Genomic DNA, 26,634 nt, shown 5'->3' with positions numbered 1-26,634 from the left:
AAAATGGAGGTAATGAAACTTAGTTCATTGGATTTTTATGAAAATTAAATGAGATTTATGGAAAGCGGGTCCAACCTACAGTTAACATTCCAAAAATTGTAGCTGCCACCGTTATTATCCCCACCATTAATACATGTGTAATATTGATGCTGCTTCGTAAGTTTCCATATGTTTTCTTGAAAACCATTAAAATGCCAGTAGATAACACAGAACAAAAGGCATCAACATAATAGTGTAGTTAGATGTTATAACAGTAATTACAAGAGATAGAATATCTGATGTATTTCAGGCAATATGCTAGTACCTTGGATACCTAATCTGATTTAATTCTCACCATAATGTGTAAGGATTGTTTCTCAAAGAAGGCAAAGTAGAATCAGAAGAGTCAAAGAACTTGTTTAAGGTCACACAGCTATTAAAATGTTTAAAACAGAAATTCCAACCTAGGTGTGTCTGACTCCAAAGCCCATGTTCTGTGGTCCTTTCTGTACCACCACTGACTCCAAAGGCCAGTCATTAGCCCGTACACAGGGAGCACAACTGTTTTGTTCATATTAACATGCCTGGTGCCTTCCTTAGTGCCTGGCACACTGTAGACACACACTACACATTTGAATGAAAGAAGGAAGGAAATAAGGCAACAGTTCTCCTGGAAGTCGTTCTCTCCACATCTCTGGCCAAGGACCATGTATTTGTCATACTTGCCTGGATGGTGAATGAAACAGGTTCTTGCCACCTTCTCCCATCCACAAGAAAGCCTTGGTTTGTCCCGTCCGTGGCCACAAAAGTAAAGCGGTCTGTGCGAGAGTGCCCTCCCGAGTGTCTGTAGGTCACATGCCCGCTGTCCACGTCCAGCTGAGTGAAACCGTGTGAAAGCGGCACTGTCCCCCGCAGGTAGAGCTGGCCGTGTCGTGGAAGCTGGGCCAAAAGGAAGGTGAGGTTCTCCGCTGGAGTGTCAGGGTCGGTCAGCTGAAGGAGGTCAGGGGAGAGGAAGCCCGTGGCCCCTTCAGCCAGTCTCAGCCCCTTGTTCCTGGTCACCACGGGTAAGGCTGTGTCCAGAGTCTCCAGTGTGATCTCAAACACCCCGGGCTTGGTCTGCAGTCCATTGCTCACGATGAATCTGGCAAAGAGAGGCAAGGCAGCCTTCAACATGGATTCTTGTGTCACCATCTACTGGAATGAAATGATAACAATACACACCTTTACTAAAGGATATGTCGTGTTGGGACGCAAATGAAAACTCAAGGGCGGATCTTTCAGGAGGACACTATTCTATCCATTAAACCAATCACTAGGTAATGCACAAATGGACCATTCTAACCCCCAAAGTATTTTTTCATCAACCTTGATGGTAACTCACATGATGGGACAGAGTGTGCCAATGATATTTCTCAGGCTTGTCAGTACTTAGTGTAATTCCTTGCCCCAAATAGGAATTTCACATCCTTTCAGATCCACTGCACTAGTTTGAAGAGTACACTCATTTTATATATTTAGACTTTTGCAACTGTATTTTTTGGTGAGAATTTAATAAGCTAAACTTTTTTTTAAAACATCTTTATTAGAGTATAATTGCTTTACAATAGTATATTAGTTTCTGCTTTATAACAAAGTGAATCAGCTATACATATACATATACCCCATATCTCCTCCCTCTTGCGTCTCCCTCCCACCCTCCCTATCCCACCCCTCTAGGTGGTCACAAAGCACCAAGCTGATCTCTCTGTGCTATAATAAACTAAACTCTTAAGACGGATCATTGGAAGCTCATCCAATAAAATGCTGAGTAGGCTGAATTTGGCTAATTCACTCAATTCATATACTTTTCTTTGAGCTTCCACATTTGCCCCTGACAAGATATGGGGGAGCGCCATTAGACAATGATTATTCCCCTGCTTTAAAGAAAAGAAAATTAGAGCACAAGGGTTCAGAAACGTGGCAGGAGATCATAAGACAGGTAGGAGACAGAGCTGGCACCAGAACCCAGGTTTTCTGACCTCACACCTTTTGCTCTTGCAGAGTTTTTAATAAATGCTGGTTTAGCAGTCCACTAAGAAAGAGTTGTGGTGCCTGAGTACCACTGCAGACCTACAAAGAGAAAACTGAAATGATACAAATCCAAGGTGAGCAAAATCTTTCTTACAATCGCAGGTTCTGTGATACCATAATGTGCTTCTGATTATATTGATCACTAAATCACATTCCACCCACCACTGCCAATCTCAAAATTAAACTAATTGAAATGATCTTTAGAACATTTCAACATGTAATTTCTATTTGAAGGCCAATTGAGACCATCGTGAAATTAAGCCCACAGAATGCACTATTAAAACTCCAACAAGTTAGGAAATCACTACTCAAATGGAACTGACACATTCACCGTAGGCCAAAGAAATGTACTTTGAGATAATCACAGAGTTGTGTCTATTCGTTTTTCTCCATGTACCAGGTGCTTGAAATATTCATGGGGAGAGAGATACTCTTATATTCTACGGATGTAAACATGTCTAAAACTGTTGCAGTGGCGTATAACATTAAATTATATAATAATTTTCTTTGGAGGTTCTTTTTCAAAACTAGAGAAGATATGGGGTTTATATTTACTTTACTAATCTGACAAATGTGACTACCAAGTTTTTCATTCTTTACAAAATGTGTCTTATCCTTCAGGGTTGGAGGGTTGATGCTTTGCTTTTGAACATGAGGGAACGTGAAACCAGGTTGTGTGGGCGTCATGAATCAGCCAGCCTGCCTGAGGCGAAGGACTCAGGGAAAAGAGCAGCTGGAGAAAAAGTAAAAGAAGATGAGTTTGGCTGATACAGATTTTGCTTTGAAGGCTAGGCTAAAATTTTTGAGCTTTCTAATTATCTAGTTGATAAGACTGCCTACGAGGAAAATAGGATGTGATGCATAGAAATCCTTGTCTAAAAAGTTAAAACTGCTAAGTGAAATACTACAGATAAAGCACATTTTTGACATTTCACACACCTTGCCTTGTAAAGAATATAACCTGGTTTTGTCCACAGCATTATTTTTACAGTTTGAAAAAGAATACTGAATTAACTTTAGAATTGTAGATTGAGCAAAATCACATAGTTTCCTTAAAACGAACCAATACGTTTGGATAAATATATTCTAAGCAAAGAGGGCAATTTCATTGCTGGATCATGAAGTGTTTGCAAACTTCATTATTTTTTAAAAAGGAAAAAAAGCACACCTAGAAAAATATTTGTGTGTGTACTTCAACTTTTTACTCTTTAGTCACCTTGACAGTTTCAAAGATCAAGTGATATACATTTTTTAGGTACAAAAATCATGGTCTGTTTCTCAGGGGAAGCTTTTCATGGAATTATGCCTTTATTCCATTGTTTTCCTGTTAACTTTTTCATGTTTCCTCCCTGGAGCCTATCATCTGACCAGAGGTAAAATAAGGAGACTAGGCATTCCCTCAGGGCCTCCAGTTTCTCCTTTTTTCACTTAACCCCTCCAGAAACACGTTTCATGCTTCCAACTTTGCCCTCTTTCACACTAAAGTGGCTGTCTATTCCCTACCAGTTCCCTGTATCAACACATGTTCTTGTGGAGAGTTTTAAATTAGCCATTTAGAGTTGAGCAAAAATTAAAGCCAGAGGACATGTATTTCTAGTACTAGCATTAATTGTGGAATTGAAGTCTTTGTGCCCCATTAAAAGCAGGTCAAAAATACTGGTGGAGAAGGAAGAAGAAGGAAGGGGAGGGAAGGGGAGAGAAGGGGAGAGGCAGCCACTCGGAGCAAGGAGGTGAAGTGGGGGCCCCAGTGACTGCCAGGGGCTCATCAGAGGCAGTCATTTTGAGTATCAGATTCTGACTTTCTCCCCTGGAGACTGAATTCCAAAAATGCCCAACAAGGTCCTCCAAGCTCCGTCTCGAGGCGGCCGCATTTATCCGTGTGTGTGTGTGACCCGTGTGGGGGGCACTGAAGTTTTCTCACGACCCAGGAAGTCCATCTCAGACTCCTCCCTGCCTCTGACGGGCATTTGACCACGTCGGAAATCGGCAGCCTGCCATCAGACAGATGGGAATGAGGGCGAGCGGGAGAGGGACCATGGAAGAGTAAGAAATATGTTTACTGAGGCCAGCGTTCCCAGCTGGGACCCCAAGGCAGCTGTCTGCACTGACTGAAAGCTAAGAAGCCAGTAGGGAAAAGGACACAATGTCTCAACGTGACTGGATCACACACATCATTCCACCTTCACAAGTAACAATGCAAACTACTCCCAGGCAGAGAACATTATCAGAGAGAGAGAGACAAGGTGGATGGTCATGGTTGGCTTCCCAGTAAAAAAAAAAAAAGCCTAGCAGAACCAGTGAGACAAGGTCAGTGCTTCGTGTCTGCAAAGGTTGACCAGATGATCTTACAAATGCTGCACTACTACCCACCTCAACAGAAACCTTCCAAACGTATTTTCAGGTTCTAAAACAATAGTGCTATTGCTGTTATGGCATCCACTCCAAGCTTAAGAAGCTGGTGGTATCGAGGTAGCAGCTCCTTCTGTGGGTCCAATTTCCTTTATTACGCCCCCTCCCTTGAGAAGAGACATAGCCAAGATGACCACTGTCTCATGAAATTTGGGGAATGACTCTTAGATTTGTCTGGGGTGCCTGCCTGGTCTGATTTCACCATTACCATGGTGCTTTCAAGCTTTCTGCATTTCCTGGCAATAGAGTTGGCTGAAGAATCTGCCATCTGTCATGGCATTTAAAAGATAAAAATGGAATCATAAATAGAGCCAGTTCTTCAGAAAAAAAAAAAAAAAAAAAAGTCCAGCCGGCATGTCAAAATGGAGGACATTAGCATGTTCTTTTAGTCCCCGGCTGCCAGCAGCTGAAGTCAGCTTGCTAATCACTTGGTGTCATCTGTCCCAGAATGCGATGCCAAATCTTTCTTCCAGGCCAGCAGCACCAAACAATACAGGAGAAATTTATGATTCACAAAATAGTTTTGCAGAAGGTAAAATCTGACCATGAAACTCCCCCGTTTAATTAATGCTGCCATAGCTTACATTAAAAAGAGAAGGGGGAAAACTCTCTGCCGCAGAATTTATCTCTTCTACGCAGCCAAATTCCTTGCCAGATTTAACAGCAAGCAACATAAATTTAGGTGATTAGATTGGTTGCATATATTTAATTTTTAAAAAGCACCATAATCACACTTTCATTAAAACAGGCTTTCAGCTTTGGTTGAGCGCCACTTGACAAACAACACAGCAGTCGATGATTGGGTTACTGAAATGACAAGATTAAAAGGAGGGTCTTCAGCAGATGCTAGGCTCTTCCATTATAAATATGTAAAACTGCTGGCCAAACATCAGAATGACACATTGAGAAGGTTCCTTCCCACAAGTACAAATTGTCCACAAATTTTTGGTACAACCAGGTATAATGGAAAGAACTCTCCAAAATGAGATCTCAGCCCAAGTTCAGCTCTGATACTTAGTTATGTCAATTTAGGTGACTTTCTTCGTCTCTTGGAAACTCAGTTTTCTCATCCATAAAATGGGAGCAAGACATCTCTCTCAAGGTGGTGGTGTAAGGCTTAAGGGAAATGATATACACACAAAAAAGGGTCTAGAACACAGCCTGATGCATTAGAGGTGTTCAAGCAATACTAGCTTTCCTACATATAAATGAAGGGATTGGATTAAATCAATGTTTTTCAACCCCTGTTGTTTGTTTACTGTCTCTCTATGGACCTATTCCCTAAGCTTAAGTCATTCAAACACCATCATCACAATTGTTGCCATTTTCTAGTACTACCTGTACTCTTATTACCTACTGTTTTGTTTTATATCAACTCACTTATCTGCTTAAATAAATGTACTTGAAAAGAAACCTTTTAAATACTAAAAGCTCAAAGTTTTCACTCATAAAAAATCACTACAAATACTATAAAAATAAATACAGGAAAACAAACTGTTTTTCATTCTAGCTAGATATTGTTGGCCAATGGCTTGGAGCCTGAGGCCTGTACACTCTTTGCTAAAAAGGAAAACAGTTAATATTGAAGAGCTGTTAAGGACATATGAGCACAGGCCTGAGACTTCCTTCTAGAAACAGAAGGATTGAGAGAATTAAAAGGGAGTAGTTTCCCACTCTTGAATCCCTATTATTTATTGTCTCCTTCCTGTACCAGCCCACATCACTTTGCATCTTTGTATCATTGGTGGTACTAATCACTCATTTTAGGAAATAGAACCACAGATTTTTTGCTAAAAGAAAACCTTGCCCAGAAGCTCAGTGTGCAAAGCAAACTAAAAGTCAAACCACCAAAAAACTAAACCAAACAAAGTTATCTCAGAAAATTGGGATGTGAGCTGCAGAGTCCCACCAATTCAGCCCCTTCATTTTCTGTCTCTGGGAGGCCCTCAGAAGCCTCCTGTAAATCTTCAAACTCCTCAGAACATACTTGGAACAATGGACTGGACCAGACTGGAGAAGGCTAGTCCCAACAGCATCAGAATCACCTGGAGAGCTTTTGAAAATACAGATTCCTGGGCCCGAAACTGGACTTACCAAAGTCGCCTCTCTGCAGTAAGGCCCAAGAATTTGAATTTTTTAAACCTCTCAGGTAAGTCTCTTGAGAATCTAGAAATTTAGACATTCCTGGGATGAATGATTTCTAAAACACCATCTAGAATGACTCTCTATGCATGTGAATTAGGAAACTGTTATGGTATCACCAATCCTCACATCAGGGATTTTGTTTTTCATTTTCAGCTCATCACTACCATCTGATTAAGACCTAATTGTTATTTCTCAACATCTTTACATGTTCATTCTTTGGCTTCACCAGTAGGATCTCTGGTTTCTCCAATACAGTCATTAATGTCTTCAACAGACTCTCCCATAGGCGTTGACGGAGGGAAGCAGGAATGGATAGGAACAAGAAGTCCCAGAAATGGGAGTCAAATGAAAAACCCTGAATCTGATATACCTAGGTTAAGCCAAGAAGCATCCACCCTCCATTAACAAACAGGAAAAAAAGAATCATCATTGCTCTTTATACCTTCTTTCCTCCAAGATTAATCTTAGTGTTGTAAAGATTGGAGAGAAAAAAATGGGGCCAAGGATAGAATATAGTAAACAATGATAAAAATGGGGCCAAGGAAAGAATATAGTAAACAATGATAGCAACAAGAATGACAACAACAATAGTAAGAGTAAAAATAGAAACCAATATTCATCTTGTTCTTCCTATGTGCCATGTATTGTTTTCAGTACTTTACGTACACAAGCCCATTTAAACCTCTCAGCAACTCTCTGAGGCAGCTAATATGAGCATCATTCCTTTTCATGGAAGAGTTAATAGGAGCACAGGAGAATGTGTGACTTGAGGAAAACCAGAGATGTGATGTAATGAAGGCAGGAACTGACCCCAGGCCTATGCCTTCCCAAGCCAAAGAACCAGTGGGAAAAGTATTCCCCACTTCTGATGTTTCAGTTAATACTGAGCAACACTCAAGCACTGAATTGGTTATTGAGAGAGTGACCAACCAAATGATTATCTGCTTGTTAAGAACATTTGTCAAGGGAAAAAAGAAGATATTACTTCAAACTCCCCTGGACTTTTTTGTTTAACAGTTGAACTATCCAAATCATCTTTTCAAATCATCATCCTAAATGCCAAAAAGGCAAGCAAAATCATCTTTACTGACATTTAAACACTGTTTTTCATAGCAGACATACTGAATTTAGATAGATAAGATATATGATAGAGGAGAGTGGTATTTGGACACGGGTATATCAGTGTAATTGATAGTTTATGGGAGCCCGTCAAATAACACAGGAGTCTGCGACATTTACGTTATTTTATAGCATTCTTTTGAAGGTTGTTTTCTGACATGGTAAAAATTATACTGGAGGCCAGAAGTCCTATGTGTATGGAAAATGAATCAATGCTCTCAGGGCCTCCTTCTTAATTGGTAAAATTCAGGGTTAGATGTGTACCATGGTCCCCCAAAGGCTAGTCCAAGATTTCTGGGTTCTCATCCTAGCCCTGAGATCCCTGGGGAAACTCAAGTTCAGCCAGCTTTGAAAACTGCTAAATGATAGATCCTCTGCAGTTTTTCTTGCTTTCTGTGACTGGAAACAGATTTCAGTATTTTAAATGAATGTAGACTTTCATTAATGTTGTATCTTTGCCTTTTCAACAGATTGTTATTCTTTCCAGTGATTTATTTGATACAGAATCCTTGAACAGGTGCACAGCCCCCAATTATAACACGGTTTCTATGGGGAAATACGATCCACTTTATGGCAACATGATTTATGATGTAGTTACCAGAACACATTGTGTCAAAAGGCACTGTCTGCTTATGCCAAATGTTTACTAGCAAATTCCTTTTCCTCAGATAGAAAAACATACTCAAAAAGAGGTAAATTACTTTTCCACAGCTCTCATTAGCGGGGATCCTCAGGTCTTCACATGTCTCTTCATGGAACAGCTTGCATTGAGATCTGCTTAGGTGTTTATTTTTAAACAACGAGCCCTAATTTCTTGGCTGGCTGCTGTCATTTTAATTGTGCACCTTTCCCTTTCATCCAACGAGGGAGTGGATGAAGAGCATACTTACACCAGAGCTGGAAAAGGACCCATTTTTTTCCCTCCTTTGTCTTTCTAAGCACTAATCCAAAGAAGGAGTTCTGAAAAGTTTCCTCGGGGCTCACCTGAACGTGTCTCTGTGGGCAGCTGCCGTGCTCTTATGTATGTAGCAGACTGTCTGTCCTGCTATGTCCATTTGGCTGAAGCTTGTAATGGGGACCCCAGGATAGTGGACGTATTCGACCTGGCCGTATCGCGGTGGGGAGGTGATGACGTAGAGAAGTTCCTCAGGCTTGTCTGTTCCGTCCACAGCAAGGAGGGTGGTGGTCATCAGGAAACCTCTGTCACCTTTAGACACCAAAAGTGGTTTTGCCCGGATGACAATATCACCTGCGTGGCAGAAGAGGTTGTGGTCAAGAACCAAATTTTTAAAAATAAAATGTCCGAGGTGAAGGTAAAAAACAAAGGCCAAACTGTGCAGAAATCAAAACTAATATGACATAGCAAGATTTCTATAACAAGGATTAATAAAAGAATTCAGCCAAAGACATGAGCAGATATCACAGAGAAGGCGTAACAATATGGCCAATAAAGGCACAAAAGATACTCAATCTCATGAATAGTCACAGAAATATAAATCAAGATCACGATAATTTGCCATCTTGTAACCCTCTGATTGGCAAGGATGTAGGAGCCTGATGATACCAAGTGTTGAAGAGGATGTAGAATCTTGCATATGAGTCTGGTAGGAGTGTAAACTGGTACACAATTTGGAATTATTTTGTAAAGAGTTGGATACTCACCTATGCCTTGACCCAGTGATTCCACTCCAGCTGCATGCTGGAGAGAAACACATGCACTTGTACCCAGGAAATCTGTGCTAGACTGGTCATGGCAGCACTGTTTGTAACTGAGAACAATGGAGACAACCCAAATGCCTTCTCAAAAGGTGAATGTATAAACAAACTGTGGTCTATTCATACAACTGAATTTTGTACAGTAGCAAAACAGATGCACTAGAGCTATATGCAACCACACAAGATGTAGCTTATTAACATTTATTAGCTGAGTGAGCAAGTCCCAGAAAACTATAAACAAAAATAAGAAAATTAACACAAAGTTCAGGATGGTGGTTCTCACTGGAGGTTGGAAAGAGCACATAGGTAGATGTTTGATACTGTTAATATTCCAGTCCTCGTATGTGTGGTGGCTACACAGGTGTTCTTATGTGTGTTTAAAAGACTGTATGAATGAGTGTCTGAATGAGCAAAGGAGAAGAGGATCACACATAGACAAAGGATACAGTGTTTCACAAACTAAGGATTATAATCCAGTTTTGCTCATCTGAGGTTCATTAAAAAAATGATCACAACTAAAATACTATAGAGTTTCTACTTTGTACAGTTACAGGGTTAAGGTATTGTCATATTTCTCAGGCTATAAATGAGGAAACTAAGGTGTAGAAATGTTAACCAACTTGCTAATGATTACACAACTATGAAAGGTGGAGTTTGAATATCTGACCCAAGAGCACAAACTCAAACATTTTATTATTTTGCTTCCTTTCTTTAATACATAAGGAATTCTTGAAAATTAACACTAAAATGGTGAATATCCAAAAGGAAATGTGTGTAAAATAAATGCCAAGTCATTTCTAAATTAAAAATACAAACAGTCAATACAATCTTGAAAAGATATTTAGTCCTAGAAGGAAATAAAACATCAAGGAGGTATAATTTTACCCCAGTGTTTCTCAATGAGGGACAATTTTGCCCCCCAGGGGACATTTAGCAATGTCTGGAGACATTTTGGTTATCCTATCTGAGAGGTGCTACTGGCTTCCAGTGGGTAGAGACCAGAGATGCTGCTAAAAATCTGATAATGCACAACAAAGACTTATGCTTTCCAAAACGTCAGTATTGCCAAGACAGGGAAACCCTGTTTTAGATGATCAAATTGGTCTTTTTTGTATACTATGCTTTTAACTCAAAATGCTATGCAACTTAGGCCCAACCTAAGAATCAATGACCAACCTAATTTTAAATCAAAACCTGAGCCCCAGATTCTTCAGAGGGAGTCAAGATGAATACATCAAGGAAGTAAGAAGGATGAACAAGGCTGGGGAAACAAAAATCACACACAGGAGGTTTCACCAGGAGCAGAAGATAGAGGTGAGTGGAGGAAGAGCGTCTAGGTTTTGCCTGAACCCAACTTTTCAGCACTGTAATGACAGAGTATGGATCAGGGTCAACTATAGACAGTGCCCTTCTCAACTTCTCTCAGACATGTCCATGTCATTTTTGCCACTGCACATATCAGAAGACACAGCACAATGGGAAGGCATAATGTTATTTATAATAGCTCCCAAATGGAAATAACCCAACTGTTCAATATGCTAATATTAGTGTTGATTTAGTCTAACAATTCAGTATAGTTTCATTTAGAGATGAACAATTATGGCTATAAAGTTACACTGCAAACTGAGAAAACTGATGCTAAGGAAGGGAGGAGGGAGGGAGGAGGGAGGGAGGAGGAAGGGAGGGAAGAAGGAAAGAGAGAGAGAGGAAGGAAAGAAGGAAGGGAGGGAGGGAGGGAGGGAGGGAGGAAGGAAGGAAGGAAGGAAGGAAGGAAGGAAGGAAGGAAGGAAGGAAGGAAGGAAGGAAGGAAGGACAGCAACAGTGAAGGAGGAAGGGAAGGAGAGAACACTGTACAGAGATAAAACACCACTACGTTTAAAAAAAAAAAAGAAATTATGAACTTCTGAAAATGTTAACAGGTTAATGTATCTACCTGATGTAAGCTTTCACAAATACTTTTAGAAAATAATCTCATGTCAGTTGTAGCAGAGACTAGTGAGGCACGCACCAGCCTCAATGCCTTTTCTTCCTGGATGCACTGCTCCAGTTTCTACTGCCCAGACTCCTTACTGTGGCCCATGACTGCAGTTCAGCCACAGGTACCCTACCTCCAAGCCTAGCCCATGAAATTCTCTCATTTTCCTCCATATCTCACTCTCAAAGTGACTCCGAGGACTTCCAAGACAAATGATCCCCTAGCTAGAAAGAATCCCCAGGTGGCTGCTTGGAACAGAACTCTCCTCCACCATGCTAGGGAATGCATCTCGGTAAGGCAATGACAGGATAACCTGCCCTACTACATTAGGTGCATTTTACTTGTATTACGTTTTGCCTGGACAAATACTTATGATGAATGCAGTCTTACTTTTGCAGAGAGAGATAAATGTGTACAGTAACACGTAGCTTATCTGAGAGTCACTTATTAGACATCTTCAAGGAAACAAGCAAATAAAATATATTATTATACAGCCCCAAAATAAACATCTGAAAATCAATCAAGCTAGCTTAAAATCTGTCTTAAAAAAATTCAGAACAACTGTAATTTTACCATACATATGAGGTAAGACTTTTACTGTACCTAAGCATACAATTTAATTTAGCTCTGAGCTTCCTGGCAGCCAAGGCAAAAAAAGAAAGCATTCTGTCAATCAAGCACATACTGAGGATCTAAGACTATGCTTGGTCCTGGAAATATATAGATCCTGGACTATACAGATGAATGAGATAGGATCTTTACCCTCCTCACATAAGCTCTAAGGAAAAGTATGGGGTAGTGAGTGACATGTTGGGAATCAAGGGCTTACACTCTCCCTTGCTGAGCTTCCTTTCCAGTATTTTTTTTCAATCTCTTCCTTCTGCCATTTATGTGCTGCTGAGTCCTATCATGCAAATGGTCTTTAATTAATTCAAGAAGATAATTATCTTACAGCATTCTCCCTTGTCCCTGAAGAGTATTGTCAGCACTTCCAAAGTGAACAGAGAAACAACTTCCAGCCTTTTCAATAACAAAATTCCTTTCTATTATATTTTTATTTTAAGACACATTTATTTGTATTTCCTTTATTTTTGTTGCATTGAAAATATTTTCCCTTTCAAACTCTGTTTTCAAGTAATAACTCAATCCCTGAAGATAAAACTAGAGTCATCACATTGATTTGGTAAAATTTTACTTAAAGCTTAAAACCCTGACCGTTAAAGTAGCCTGTGCAGCCATATTGTGGGCAAGGCTGGATTTTTAATAGGCTGTTTGAAATACTGAAAATAACAAATGAACTGGCTACACTCATAAACCTCATAGATCCCAGGCAAAGCAAGTGAGGAGTCAAAGGATCAAATCATAAATGATGGAATTTCAAGGATAAAGGATGGAAGGAAGAAAGGAAAGGAGGGAAGGAAGAACGGAAAGGAGGGAAGGAGAAAGGGTGGGAGAGAGGGAAGGAGGGAGGGAGGGAGAGAGGTAGACAGGGAGGGGAAAACCTTTAAGGGCTTACACCAGCTCACTTCTGGTTGTAAAAGTTGGTTCCAATAAACCCTGATAGAAATGCTTTACCTTTTCCCATATCCTTTATGGTGATGTGACAGTCAAATGCAGGGGACCTATTGTCACCGTCCCAGAGGTAGAAGGTGAAGCTGTCTCGGTTCTGGGAATCCATTGCGCCGGTGTGTGTGTATCTCAGCAAGTTCAGATCCACTTCTTCCTGAGTGCATTTCATGCCAGGGTGGAGAGGGACCCAGTCCCTCCCTATCTGAAAGGTGTCAGAATTAGTCAGCTGCCCAGGTTTTTTTCCCCCCATGTTGTGTCAGTGGACATCTTCCATATCCTCTGAAAACTTCCAATATAAATGATATTTCAGGGAAACTCTAGATTTAATTTTTTGCCATTCTGCATCATATTTTCCATTTAAAGAAATATATTAAAACAATTTCAGGCCTTGGGGAAAAAACGAGCTTTAATCAAAGGATTTTTGACAAAGTCATGTGGCAATTCAACTGCAGTGTTATTTCCAAGGTATTTAACACAAGCAATCATAGCTGATTAAATATTTCAATTATTGAGAGCAGGTGGGTAATCGAGCTGTTGGAATTCATTCTTTAAAAATTAAATGTGTTTCATTTGGGGTTTCCTTTTTTGTTTTTAGTTCTTATCACTGTACAACTAATAAAACCTATTATTTCAAACTGGTTTGTCACTGGGCTTATCTGAAGTAGATAAAACACAAATAGAATGGGTGTATTTACTGTCCACACATTTTTAGGCTTCCTAAAGACCAAAAATGATCAAAGTCCCTATCACTCCCTACATTTATACCCTGAGTCAGCACAAAAATAACTGCAAATATCATATATGTATTATGTATCAAGCTCTTCTAATAATAAGCTGACATTAGTTAAGCATATATTCTGTACAGAACTCAGTGCAGAAATTGTGGCATTTTCAATTAAAAGAGGTCCTTATGCTGAGGGAGCGCTGACAACTGAGACTATTAGAAAATACAATAATAATAAATCTGTCTCTGATTAATAATTCTACTGTTTTCTCTTAAAAATGCATAGCTTTCCCTAAGAAGGGCTCATAAAAGTCATTTGAAGTAATTCAAGCAAAATGTCATCTTAAAAATTTACTATATGATATTATCTTGTGCTTTTCCTGTCTGGTTGAAGAGACTATAACAGAAATTTAAATGATTTTTTAAAAATTTCCTTTGTCACATTATTTCACATGCCTTCTCTCCCCTCACTGTGTTACCACTTCCCTTTGTCATTCTATTTGATAGAGTTCCCTCCTCTTTAATGTTTGTGCCCATCTGATGTTTGCACTCAGGTATGTTCTGTCCCAGTGCTCACTGGGTGACAGTTAATTATATTATAATAATTAAGCACATTGTTTGTTTGCATCATAAGATCTGTTTGTAAATTTAATTTTTAAAACAGATTCTCTTTCAGGTTTTAAATCAAACAGCCTGCAATTCTATTTAATGTTTTCCTTTATAATCTTTTCCCAGAAAGTAAATACAGAAGACGATATATTTTGCTCTCTGTCATCTCCATCTAATTCCCCACTTGCATTCCCAAGTGTGAGCTCTGACTTGACAAAATCATTTGCAAGCCCCAAAAGAGGAAGAAAATAAGATTCAGTCTCAAGGTGGGGAAAACGCAGGGAAGTCAACCAGAAAACCAGGATGCGTGAGAAAGTCCAGGAGGCCTGGTCCCTGGTCTTGGAGAGACTTGGAAAACCCCTAGAGTAGAGAGTTGGGAGAGAACTCTGTGGCGCCATATTGGGAACATGGACCCATCTGGATTTTCTCATAACCAAAACACTTCAGTTCCCATGTCACCCAAATGTGTGAGCTGTCACTGCATTTCTGCTTCATTACTCTTTGAAATGAAATAAGGACACAGCTGCACCTCAATTTAAATCAGTGATTGCTCTTCACTTTGATTCTCTATGGTGCCCACAATCTAAGACAATCAAGCTGTTCTACACAGAATGAATCCTTGCTGCTTTTCTCAGGCTGTACCTACATTACATTAAAAGGTAAGCATTCAGTCAAATAATCACATTGGAGATGGCTGGTGGTTACTGTTGCTAGCCTTAATCCACCATTCAAATAGACATTTTGATGGATTACTCAAGTGACCTTCTCAAGTGACTGAGCTATAATTTGTACTGGGTTGATTCTTGGGCACCACACACACAAAGTCTGAATCAGACTGGTGAGCACCATTTGTGAAAAGACTATCTTTTCTCCATTGTATCACCTCTGCTGCTTTGTCAAAAATCAGTTGACTACACTTGTGTGGGTCTATTTCTGGGCTCTCTATTCTGTTCCATTGATCTATTTGTTTCTTGTACCAAATCAACACTGTCTGGATTACTGTAGTTGTATATTAAGTCTTGAAGTCAGGTAGTGTCAGTCCTTCAATTTCATTCTTCTATATTGTGTTAGATATTCTGGGTATTTTGCCTCTCTAGATAAACTTTAGAATCAGTTTGTTGATACCCACAACAACTGCTCTAAAAAATAAAGTCTATTTTTAAAAAAATCAAAATCTAGTAGAAATAAAGATATCTCAAAGGATGCCTGATTTTCATCGGTAACTAGACAACTTGCTTTACGCCAGTAACTCCCTATGCTCCAATTTAGGTACAATCCCAATGGGGAAGGAGCAAGGATGAACCTTAATTTTGGTTGAATTTACCCTGAATTGTGGAAGTAAATTTAGAATAGTGTGAGTTCACCCCAAACAAGGAAAATTAAATTTTCTACTTCTGAGCAAAATATGGCTATTACAGAATAAATTCAGTTATAGAAATCTATGCATTGAGAAAATTTATACCTGTTACATTCATTTTGAAAAATAAAAGTAAAAAGGACACTAACCTTAAGCTGAAGTTGCCCATTTTGGGGAAGTCTTTCAAATAAGTAGTAAATCTTCTCCCTGGGTGAGTCTTCATCTATGGCTGAGAGAACTGCACTAGAAATAATACGAGTTTCACCCATATTCACTGTAATTTCAGCTTTCCTGTAAAAAGGAAGATGTCTAGGTTGATATAAAAAATAGAAGACATCACCTTAGGAGGGGACACTCATAATGACTATTACAGCGTTCAACCTTAAAAAATTAGGAAATGATATTCAATATCCAAAGTACTGAAAACGATGAGTCAGATTCGTAAAATAAGCTTTCATTTCACCTTACATGTGAAAGTCCTAAAGACAATTAGTCAGCAACAATTAGTATGGCATGAGGTAATTACATACTTCTGTTTACTTGTATAGAACTTTATAATTTTCTGTTAAAATTTATTTTATCAACTGACTTTGTTTCCAAAATTTTATCTGATACAACAACAGCTCCATGAAGTAAGTGGGCTAGGTATTATTGTTCTAGTTTTACAGACAGGAACTTAAAGAGATGAAATGACTTATTCACGGGTGTTCTGGTACCCTTTATGATAGACCATTATGAATTTGGTGATATTTAGGTAATCTGTAGCCCTTACATTACTCTCCTCCTTGGTAATGTTCTGGGTAACTAGTGTTCTCTTCACAGTAATTCATCTTTTCCAAATGCTACAGCTGCCCGGTCAGCTCCTGGCATCTTGAAGAGAAGGCTGGGACAGAGAGCAGGTGCTGCTTCTACCATAAATGCTGCTGCCGTGGGTTTTGTGTCTCCTATAAAGGGCTGCTGCTCTCACAGCCAATATGGCTGTTTTCCCTGGTCCTACCAAAGAGAAGAAGAGACTTCTTTTCACCTGTGTTTCTAACTCTTGGTTTTGGTCATCATACATGGCCTGTGTCCAACTTGACACTTTGTTTCTGAGAAAAACTGGGAAGTTTCCTTGGGATTCAGATCAAGAACATTTGTGTAGCATCAACTGGTCATTCTCAACGGCCTTCCACTCCTCTGCTGACAAGCCACAGCCCAAGTACCTCAGTTCTAACCTCTTTTACTAGGTTTTTCTTGCCTACTCATAACTGACATCTTCCCTGGCCATAGGAGGTGACTTTTGCCCACCTCTTTACTAGAGAATATTAATCCTATCATTTTAGAAGGCTAGAATGATAGTTTAGGGCTTATGGAGATTAGTGGTGGGTGTTTTTTGGGGGGGGGGTCGCGCCACGCGGCTTGTGGGATCTTAATTCCCTGAACAAGGATCGAACCCGGGCCCCTGGCAGTCAGAGCATGGAGTCCTCACCACTGGACTGCCAGGGAATTCCCAGTGGTGCTTTTTTTTTTTTAAACACATAACTGTGCTGAAAGGTCTCCCTTTTTTTTTTTAATATTTATTTATTTGGCTGCGCCAGGTCTTAGTGGTGGCACACGGGATCTTTGTTGCTGCAGGCAGGATCTTTAGTTGCAGCACGCGGGATCTAGTTCCCTGACCAGGGATTGAACCCGGACCCCTTGTTTTGGGAGCACAGAGTCTTAACTGCTGGACCACGAGGGAAGTCCCCCCAGTGTTGCTTTTAATATAGAAACAGATGAATCAAAACAGGAAGCCAATACAATGAAGATGATAAGGAGTCTGGTAGAAAGAAAGGGTCAGAATTAAATTTCAGAGGGTCCAAGAGAGAAGAAAGTATGTCATAGTCTGAGTTACCCTGAAAGGGACAAAGACCTTGGTGCAGGTAATTTATTTGGGAAGTGATCTCAGGAACAAGCGAGAGGGAGGGAGGAGTGAGGAAGGGAAGGAGGAAAAGGCAACAAAGGGTGTCTTTACTGCTATGGGGCTCAATCCTGCTGGGGATCCTTTGAAGAGCCATGTAGAATATGCCTCAAATTATGCTTCAGAAGGATAGGAGGCTGGGATACTTATCTTATCCACTACCTCTCATAGGTGGAGGGTTGCCCTCAAAGTATTCTCCCCTGCACCTGGACATGGGCTGAATGAGCCACTGCTGCTTCAGAGAAAGCCCAGAGGCAGAAAAGCAGAGCACTACGGGCACTTAGATGGGGCACAGACAGCTTGCAGGGTATGTTCCATCATAGCTGCAACTAGAATCAGAGGTGGGCTAAGGGGGTGTAACCCCAGGAGCCAAAAGCACAGCATCTAAAAGGAATATCAAAGGAATGGTGTCAAATGACCTAACAAGGTCCAGCAAGATGAGAAGAGCCATTAGATTTGGTGGGAAATCCAAGGGTAACTTTTAAGGGAGGTTGGAGAGAATGGGCAGGAATAGAGGAAGCAAACATAGCTATTCCTCCAAATAGTTTGGCACTGAAATAAATGAGGGACTGGGTTATCGTTGTAGTTTTAGAATGAGAATACCTGCTTGGAATAATGCTAATAACTGACACTTATGAGAACTTAATATGTACTAGTCTCTGAAGTACCTTTACATATTTTAATTCCTTTAATCCTTTCAACAACCACATGAAGAGGATACTGCTATTACCCCCATTTACAAAGAAGTTGACAAAGAGGTAGTGAGAGGTTAAGTAACACGTTCAAGGTCACACCACCGATAAGTGGTGAACCAAGGCAGTCTGGCTCCAGAATCTGCTCCCTTCACCACTAACTATATCCCTGTGTCTTATTAGCAGAAGGAATGAAAAGAGAGAGATGGAAGATGCGGTAGGGAAAAAATAATGGAGCAAGTTCTGGGAGAAGGCAAGAGGTGATATGCCCAAGGACACATATGGAAGGGAAAGAAGAAAAGGAAAAAAGAAAAGAAAGAAGGAGGAATTTTGAGGCAAAGTTAGAGGAGCTTTGGTGATTCTGTAGATGAAGCTGTGCCAGGAAGTTTAATAGCAAGAACATAGCAAGAAATAGTAAATCAGATAGGACTGAATGAGTGCCTTGTTAAGTTATTTTACCTCTCTGGTCTCAGTTGTCTCAGTGAGGATAACAATACCTACTTCACACAGTTTTGGTGAGGACTTAAGGAACAAATATATGTAAAAGGAGCCAACATACTGCCACATAGTAAGCACTTAATAAACACCAGTTTTCACCTCTCTCTCTCCTTTTTAGGTAAAATGAGGTCATCAGAAAGGAGGTTTCATAATACCACAATATCCTTCATATTTTCATTTTTATAAATCAAGATTTACCAATCCAACATTCCAGCTAGAGAATAAGGAAATAGAAATTTCTATTGAATACTCTTTGTAAACTGATATCTGAGATGCAATCCTCCAAAAAACTATCTCCAGTATTTCCCATAATGCTTTCCAAGGGCCTTGGTGGCCCATAGGGAACAGCAGGAAAATTGGCAGAATAAGGAAGGGATTTGTTTAAGGTCCTGTTTTCTGCAAAGTGGACGAGACTTTAGGAGTTTACACACTTCAGGAAATTGTTCACTTCCTGATAAAAACTTGGACTGTCTACTCAATGCCCCTCACTGCTACACCATTAAAATGGTCAAAGAGGTACCAAGAAGCAGACAATTCTCTCCATCCAGCACCTGAGACAAGTCGGACTTCCTAAAGTTCTAACCTTGGACAGTTCTGTACAGTTTCCAATAATAAGAGAAATGGCTAGAGCTATAGAAATATAATTGGGGCTTCCCTGGTGGCGCAGTGGTTGAGAATCTGCCTGCCAATGCAGGGGACACGGGCTCGAGCCCTGGTCTGGGAAGATCCCACATGCCACAGAGCAACTAGGCCCGTGTGCCACAATTACTGAGCCTGCGCGTCTGGAGCCTGTGCTCCGCAACAATAGAGGCCGCGATAGTGAGAGGCCCGCGCACCACGATGAAGAGTGGCCCCCGCTTGCCACAACTAGAGAAAGCCCTCGCACAGAAACGAAGACCCAACACAGCCAAAAATAAATAAATTAATTAATTAAATAAAATATGTATGTTATCTCTAAAAAATAAATAAATAAATAAATGGATAGCAACATTAAATGTTTAAAAAAAAAAAAAGAAATATAATTGATGAAGACTCTGTACCCTATGATCAAACTCTGATCAGCTACAGAGGGAGACACTGAGAAAGTCTGCAATTAATAATATCAGTACAGAATTTTTAAAAAGTGATCATTTTGACAACAGGTGGCAAGGGGGCATTGATCCCAATGGAACACAGTAGAGGACTGGAGGACAATGAAATACCAAGATGATGAAAGAAGTGTCAGTGATATATTTCCCTCAATCACTCTTAGTTCAAAGTTTGACCAAATCCACAGTGAGGACTATCTGCAGTTAATATTACCACACTTTAATTGAATCTATATATTAATTACACTCTGATGTTTGTGCACGCATGTGTTTAAATATTTAGTACACTGTTCATTCCATATTGTATGTTTGGTTATTTTGAATTATTGACAACTAAATAAAACTTTTAGAGGAAAATCAAATAACTGAAAGGCGGAGAAACCATAATTCAAAAAGATACATGCATCCCAATGTTCACTGCAGCACTATTTACGATAGCCAGGACATGGAAGCAACCTAAAAGTCCATTAACAGAGGAACGGATAAAGAAGATGTGGTACATATATACAATGGAATATTACTCAGCCATAAAAGGAAACAAAATAGTGACATTTGCAGAGATGTGGACAGACCTAGAAACTGTCATACAGAGTGAAGTAAGCCAGAAAGAGAAAAACAAATAACGTCGCTTATATGTGGAATCTAGAAAAATGGTACAGATGAACTTATTTGCAAAGCAGAAATAGAGACACAGATGTAGAGAACAAACTTATGGATATCAAGGGGGGAAGGGGGAGTGGAATGAATTGAGGGATTGGGATTGACATATATACACTACTATATATAAAATAGATAATAATAAGAACCTACTGTATAGCACAGGGAACTCTACTCAGTTCTCTGTGGTGACCTAAATGGGAAGGAAATCTAAAAAAGGGGGGATATATGTATACATATAACTGATTCACCTTGCTGTACAGCAGAAACTAATATAACATTGTAAAGCAACTATAGTCCAATAAAAATTAATTTTAAAAAGGCTAATTTGAGAATCGTTAAGGAGAAGTTATATTAACTAATATTTGCACCAAAGGTTCTAGGTGCCTGACTAGGTGGGACAAGTTGTAAGAGGCAGGAGCTGTCAAAGACTTGTTTCTCTCTTGAGGACACACATTCCATTTGCACCTAGTCTTCCAGACCTCAGAATTTTATACAGAATTTGAAAGGGACTCTTTTCAGGTAGCTTACTTGCTCAGCACTGGTTTCTCATCATTAACTGGGGTGACCTCTACAGAAATGGTTTTAAGTATCTTATGTTTCCCATCCGACAACTGGATTGTAAAGTCATCAGCAAGGCTCTCTGAGTCATCATGCAAATACATCAACCTCATTCCTGGAAAAAGGGAAAAAAGAGAGAAAGTTAATCTTTCTTATGATTGAACCACTTCAAAGCACGTCACAGATAATTTGTTTTAACCTCCAAGGCATTGGTATTAGCATTAGCTCATTAATCAATACAATAAGGTTGCATTGATAAATGCATAAATCAACCTGTTTTATGAAGTAAGAGCACCCCTCCTAGTTCAATAAAAGTTCCTATTTAAATAAGTTAGTATTTGATAAGGGTCTTTTTTTTTTTAATTAATTAATTAATTTATTTATTTTTGGCTGTGTTGGGTCTTCGTTTCTGTGCAAGGGCTTTCTCTAGTTGTGGCAAGCGGGGGCTACTCTTCATCGCGGTGCGCAGGCCTCTCACTATCGTGGCCTCTCTTGTTGCGGAGCACAGGCTCCAGACGCACAGGCTCAGTAGTTGTGGCTCACGGGCGCAGCCGCTCCGCGGCATGTGGGATCCTCCCAGACCAGGGCTCGAACCCGTGTCCCCTGCATTGGCAGGCAGATTCTCAACCATTGCGCCACCAGGGAAGCCCTGATAAGGGTCTTATTTACAATCAGTGAGAAAGGATATATTATTTAATAAACTGCGGGAGAACAATGGAGACAAGAGTGTTTAAATGAAACAGAAAATTAGTTCATTACATAGAGAAATTTATAGTTAGATCCCTATCTCAAGCCAACAACCAAAATAAACTCTAGATGAATCAAAACTTAATTATAAAACTATTTTTAAAAACCTATATAACATTTATATGGAAATGCAAGAGACCCAGAATAGCTAAAACAGTCTTGGGAAAAAAAGAACAAAGTTGGAGGACTCACATTTTCCATTTTCAAAACTTACTGGAAAGCTACAGTAATCAAGATAGGGTAGTACTGGCATAGAATAGATACAGATGAATCTAATAGAAGAGAGCACAGAAATGAGCTCATACATATCTGATCAACTGATTTTCATCAAGGGCACCAAGACCATTCAATGGGGAAAGAGTAGTCTTGCAATAAATAGTGCTGGGACAACTGGATATCCATAGGCCAAAAAAATGAAATTGGATCCCTACCTCACACTATATACAAAAATTAACTCAAAATGGGTCATAGACCTAAACACCAAGAGCTAAGCTAGAAAAACTGTTCGAAGAAAATATTTGTGACTTTGGGTTAGGCAATGGTTTTGTATGTAAGACACCAAAAGCACAAGTGACAAAACAAAACAACAACAAAAACATAGCTAATTTGGACTCCAAAGGAAACCATCAAGGGAGCAAAATGACAACCCACAGAACTGGAGAAAATATTTACAAATCATATACCTGATAAGGGAGGATCTAGTATCCAGAATGTATTAAGAACTCTAACAACTCAATAGTAAAAGACAACCCAGTTACAAAATGGGCAAAGGATCTGTGTAGACATTTTTCCAAAGAAGATATAAGAAGACATATAAATAGCCAAAAAACTTATGAAAAGATGCTCAACAGCACTAGCTATTAGGGAAATGGAAATCAAAACCACAATGAGATAGTACTTCACACACACACACACACACACACACACACACACACACTAGGATGGCTATAATTAAAAAGATAGACAATACCAAATGTTGGTGAGGATGTGGAGAAAATGGAATTCTCATATGTTGCCAGTAGAAATGTAAAATGATACAGCTACTTTGGAAAACAGCTTGGCAGTTCCTCAAAATGTTAAACATAGAGTTACATATGACCCAGCAATTCCACTCCTAGATATATAGCCAAGAGAAATGAAAATATAGTATATACCCATACAAAAAACTTGTACATGAATGTTTACAACAGCATCATTCATAATAGTCAAAAAAGTGCAAGTGACCCTAATGTCCATCAACTGATGAAGGGATAAATAAATTGTGGTATGTCCATACAATGGAATATTATTTGGCAATAAAAAGGAATGGAGTACTGACTCATGCTACAATATGGGTGAATCTTGAAAACATAATGCTAAATAAAATAAACCAGTTACAAAAGATCACATATTCCATTTATATGGTTTCACTTATGTAAAATGTTAAGAACAGACAAATCTATAGAGACAAAAATAGGTTAGTGGTTGCCCGGGGTTTTGGGGAGGGAAGGATGAGAGTGACTGCTAATGGGTATGGTATTATTTTTTGGGGGTAACAAAAATGTTCTAAAATTGACTGTGATGATGAATACACTAAAATCCACTGAATTATACACTTTAAATTGGTGAATATTATGGCCCATGAGTTATATTTCAATAAAGCTGTTTTAAAAGATTTGGAAGAAAATATAAATAAATATCTTATTCCTGGATGTAGAAGATCTTCCTAATATAAAAACAAAAGAAAAATGCATAAAGAAAAATAACAATAAATTTTACTACCTACAATTTTGACTTCTGTATTTAAAAACATGAATTAAAGGCAAATAAAACATGGGTAAACTTATTGTAATGTGACAAAAATACAAAGTATCAGTATTTACCAATCCCTTATTAATCAATATGAATTGATGGAAAAATGGGCAATGGACATTACTGGGCAATCCACAAAAGATGAAACATACATATCTGGTCAATAAACATGAAAATATGTTCAATTCAATCTCACTCATAATCTAAGAACTTCAAATCAAGATAACAATGAGAGACTATTAATTGACCGCCAAGTTTGCAAAGATTTTTAAAAATAATATCCATTATTGATTAGGACAAAAGGCATGCCCAGGCACATGGTAGCAATGGCATTCTTTTTCCCAAAAAGTATTATAAATGCTGACCTTTCTGTACCGAGCGGCCTCACTATAAAAATTTATTCAAAAGAAATATTAAGAGATGGGCACCAAGATTTATGTTCCATAAATATATGTAAAATATGTTTATTGATATGTAACTTATAATATCAAAATTTGAAGTTATCTGCATATTTAAAAATAGGAGATAGTTGTATAAAATTACAGTGCAGTATGTCCATATAATGAAACACTGTAATTATCACAAATCATGTTCTCAATATTTAAAAGGTAAAAAGATGTTTATAATAACTGATAAGAAAAAAACAGATTACATAATATGGTAGTTTTTAAGTTCTGTATGTTTGGTGGGGGCAGAGGTGAGAATATACTAAAGTTTTTTTTTTTTTTAATGTAGCCATAAATGAACCAAAAATAAAATAGAGGTGAAAATCTAATCTCTGACAATGTCACCAAAATATTAATTTAGATGAAAATTAAAAATTTTTTCTTCAAAATGATCGTGTAGTGCAAACTTCACACGATATGCATACAATACTTATTTAACCTAATAATAAACAATGAATGTTATTTTTTAAAAACTGACTTTTTAAAAATTTATTTATTTTATTTTATTTATTTTTGGCTGCATTGTGTCTTCATTGCTGCACGCGGGCTTTCTCTAGTTGCGGCAAGCAGGGGCTACTCTTCGTTGCAGTGCATGGGCTTCTCATTGCAGTGGCTTCTCTTGTTGCAGAGCACAGGCTCTAGGCACGCAGGCTTCAGTAGTTGTGGCACGTAGGCTCAGTAGTTGTGGCTCGCGGGCTCTAGAGAGCAGACTCAGTAGCTGTGGCACACAGACTTAGTTGCTCCGTGGCATGTGGGATCTTCCCAGACCAGGGATTGAACCCATGTCCCCTGCATTGGCAGGCAGATTCTTAACTACTGCGCCACCAGGGAAGTCCCAAAAAACTGACTTTCCTGAGTGTAAAATTTGATTTATTATTTCTTTTTCCTTGGCCTTAAATTTGAAAGAAATATTGTAACAATATATTGTAGTTTTTGCTACACAGGGTTATTCATTTGGTAATACCATCATTTAAGCTCTGGAATTTATTTCTTTGCAATTGATAAAACTGAGAAGTATGTTAATTAGCTTTTTCAATTCAAACATGATATGATACTGTGCAACTATTGCAAAATAAACTTTGGGGCAGAGAGCTCTAGTTGGGGAAAGGAAAAATTAAAAGACAGTAGAAAAAAATGTGGAACAAGTGCTAGATAAATCAAACACAGAGAAGGAAGAGTTTGGAGTGTGCAGGTGGGCCCCACAGGGAGGTCGATAGTGAACTGGTTCTGAAGGCTGGTATTGGGTGGCCAGGGGAAGGAGAGGGAAGGACCCCTCAGGCAGGGTAAACAGAATACAGGAAGGCAGGGCAGGAAGGAGAATGCGAGTAGGCAGTGATTCTAGAGCCAACACACTTTTCTCAAATATTTAAAAGCATTTATATATATATGTTAAATGGGATAAGATCAATTTTTCAGAAAGAGTAATGAAAAAATAATTCAGGCTGCTATTCCAATGTGTCATTTCCTTAAAGGGCAAATTATCTCCTCAGAGAATAATGAGTTATTACATTTGTTCTATATTTGTTTCAAATGTGGATGTTTTGGCAGACAAATCTCTTCAATTTAGTTCCACAATCTCAATAGTTTTAAAAAGAAATTTTTCTTATTACGACATTAAAAGCTTGGGGTAAACTACCAAAAATCACAAATACCATTTTTGTTGATGCTCTAAAAGTGAAGGAAAACATATTATTTCCTTTTCAATTACCCACTATCTCTGTCTGGGGCTTCATGCCCTGCATTAATCCAGAGCCCAGAGAAAACCCTTGAGGGATAATGAATGTAGGTGAATGCCGTTTCTTCACTTCCTCTTTCTGTGATTTATTATTATCTTTTCTGGGTTAAATTATTAAATCAACAACAACAAACAAATTGAAATGAAGCGTGACATACCATTCTTGAGAAGTTCCATGGAAAAGTTGTAAACAAGTTCATGCTTCTGGCCAAGGTTGGGTGATTGCTTATACTGAGGAAAGTCTTTGCTAAACACCCCGTTGATGAGGAGGCCATGACGTGGTTTGTGAGTGACGCTGAACAGCAAGGCGTCCTTGGGAATGTCCCGGTCAACAGCATTAATGATGGAAGAATCCAGCTCTCTCATCTGACCCTCACACACCTAAACAAAAACAAGAAAGTCAGCTGCATGCTAAATAAAACCTGTCTTTCTTTTGGTAAACTGCTCAAAAAATAATTGTAACATATCCTATATAATTTTAAGATACCCATGCAAATTTTCCATGAGATTTGTGTATAATGAGTCTTAAAAAGAAATTGTTGGTTCAACATGACCTTCGAAGACAAGAACAAGTCTATTAATCTTTCTCACATTTTTCTTTTGAAGATTTCAAAGCACTTTATTTCCATGAAGGACTAAAGGAGAGATACATATAATCTCATATATATATTTCATAATTCAAAGGTTGGGGGGAAAAGCAACCAAAAGGATGCTTGCTTTCTGGAAGTCACAGAGTTCAGTTGTAAAACCAGGTATAGACCCTGCCTTCAGATCCTAACCTGTTATTTTAATCTCCTGGACCCTGTTG

At 38.9% G+C, this 26,634-nt stretch overlaps 1 protein-coding gene across 7 annotated transcripts in view; it reads right to left on the bottom strand.

Annotated features, from left to right (window-relative positions):
- The window catches only part of FREM1 (FRAS1 related extracellular matrix 1), a 172,795-nt gene that overhangs the window by 40,979 nt on the left and 105,182 nt on the right, over positions 1-26,634 (bottom strand). For 3 of the 7 annotated variants that reach the window (XM_036856516.1, XM_036856518.1, XM_036856517.1), the window contains 6 exons: positions 25,985-26,207; positions 21,078-21,222; positions 15,822-15,963; positions 12,989-13,184; positions 8,707-8,971; positions 706-1,120 (listed from right to left, as the gene is read on the bottom strand). In XM_036856516.1, coding sequence (XP_036712411.1) covers positions 706-1,120; positions 8,707-8,971; positions 12,989-13,184; positions 15,822-15,963; positions 21,078-21,222; positions 25,985-26,207 — 1,386 coding nt within the window. Of the gene's footprint in view, positions 1-705; positions 1,174-8,706; positions 8,972-12,988; positions 13,185-15,821; positions 15,964-21,077; positions 21,223-25,984; positions 26,208-26,634 lie in introns of those variants that run through there. The other 4 variants (XM_036856520.1, XM_036856519.1, XM_036856522.1 and 1 more) reach the window with 4 other exon arrangements.

The sequence above is a fragment of the Balaenoptera musculus genome, chromosome 6 (assembly GCF_009873245.2).
Source record: "Balaenoptera musculus isolate JJ_BM4_2016_0621 chromosome 6, mBalMus1.pri.v3, whole genome shotgun sequence".
Taxonomy (NCBI): domain Eukaryota; kingdom Metazoa; phylum Chordata; class Mammalia; order Artiodactyla; family Balaenopteridae; genus Balaenoptera; species Balaenoptera musculus.
Note: the sequence above shows the minus strand (reverse complement) of the source record. Positions and strands in the feature narration are given on the sequence as shown.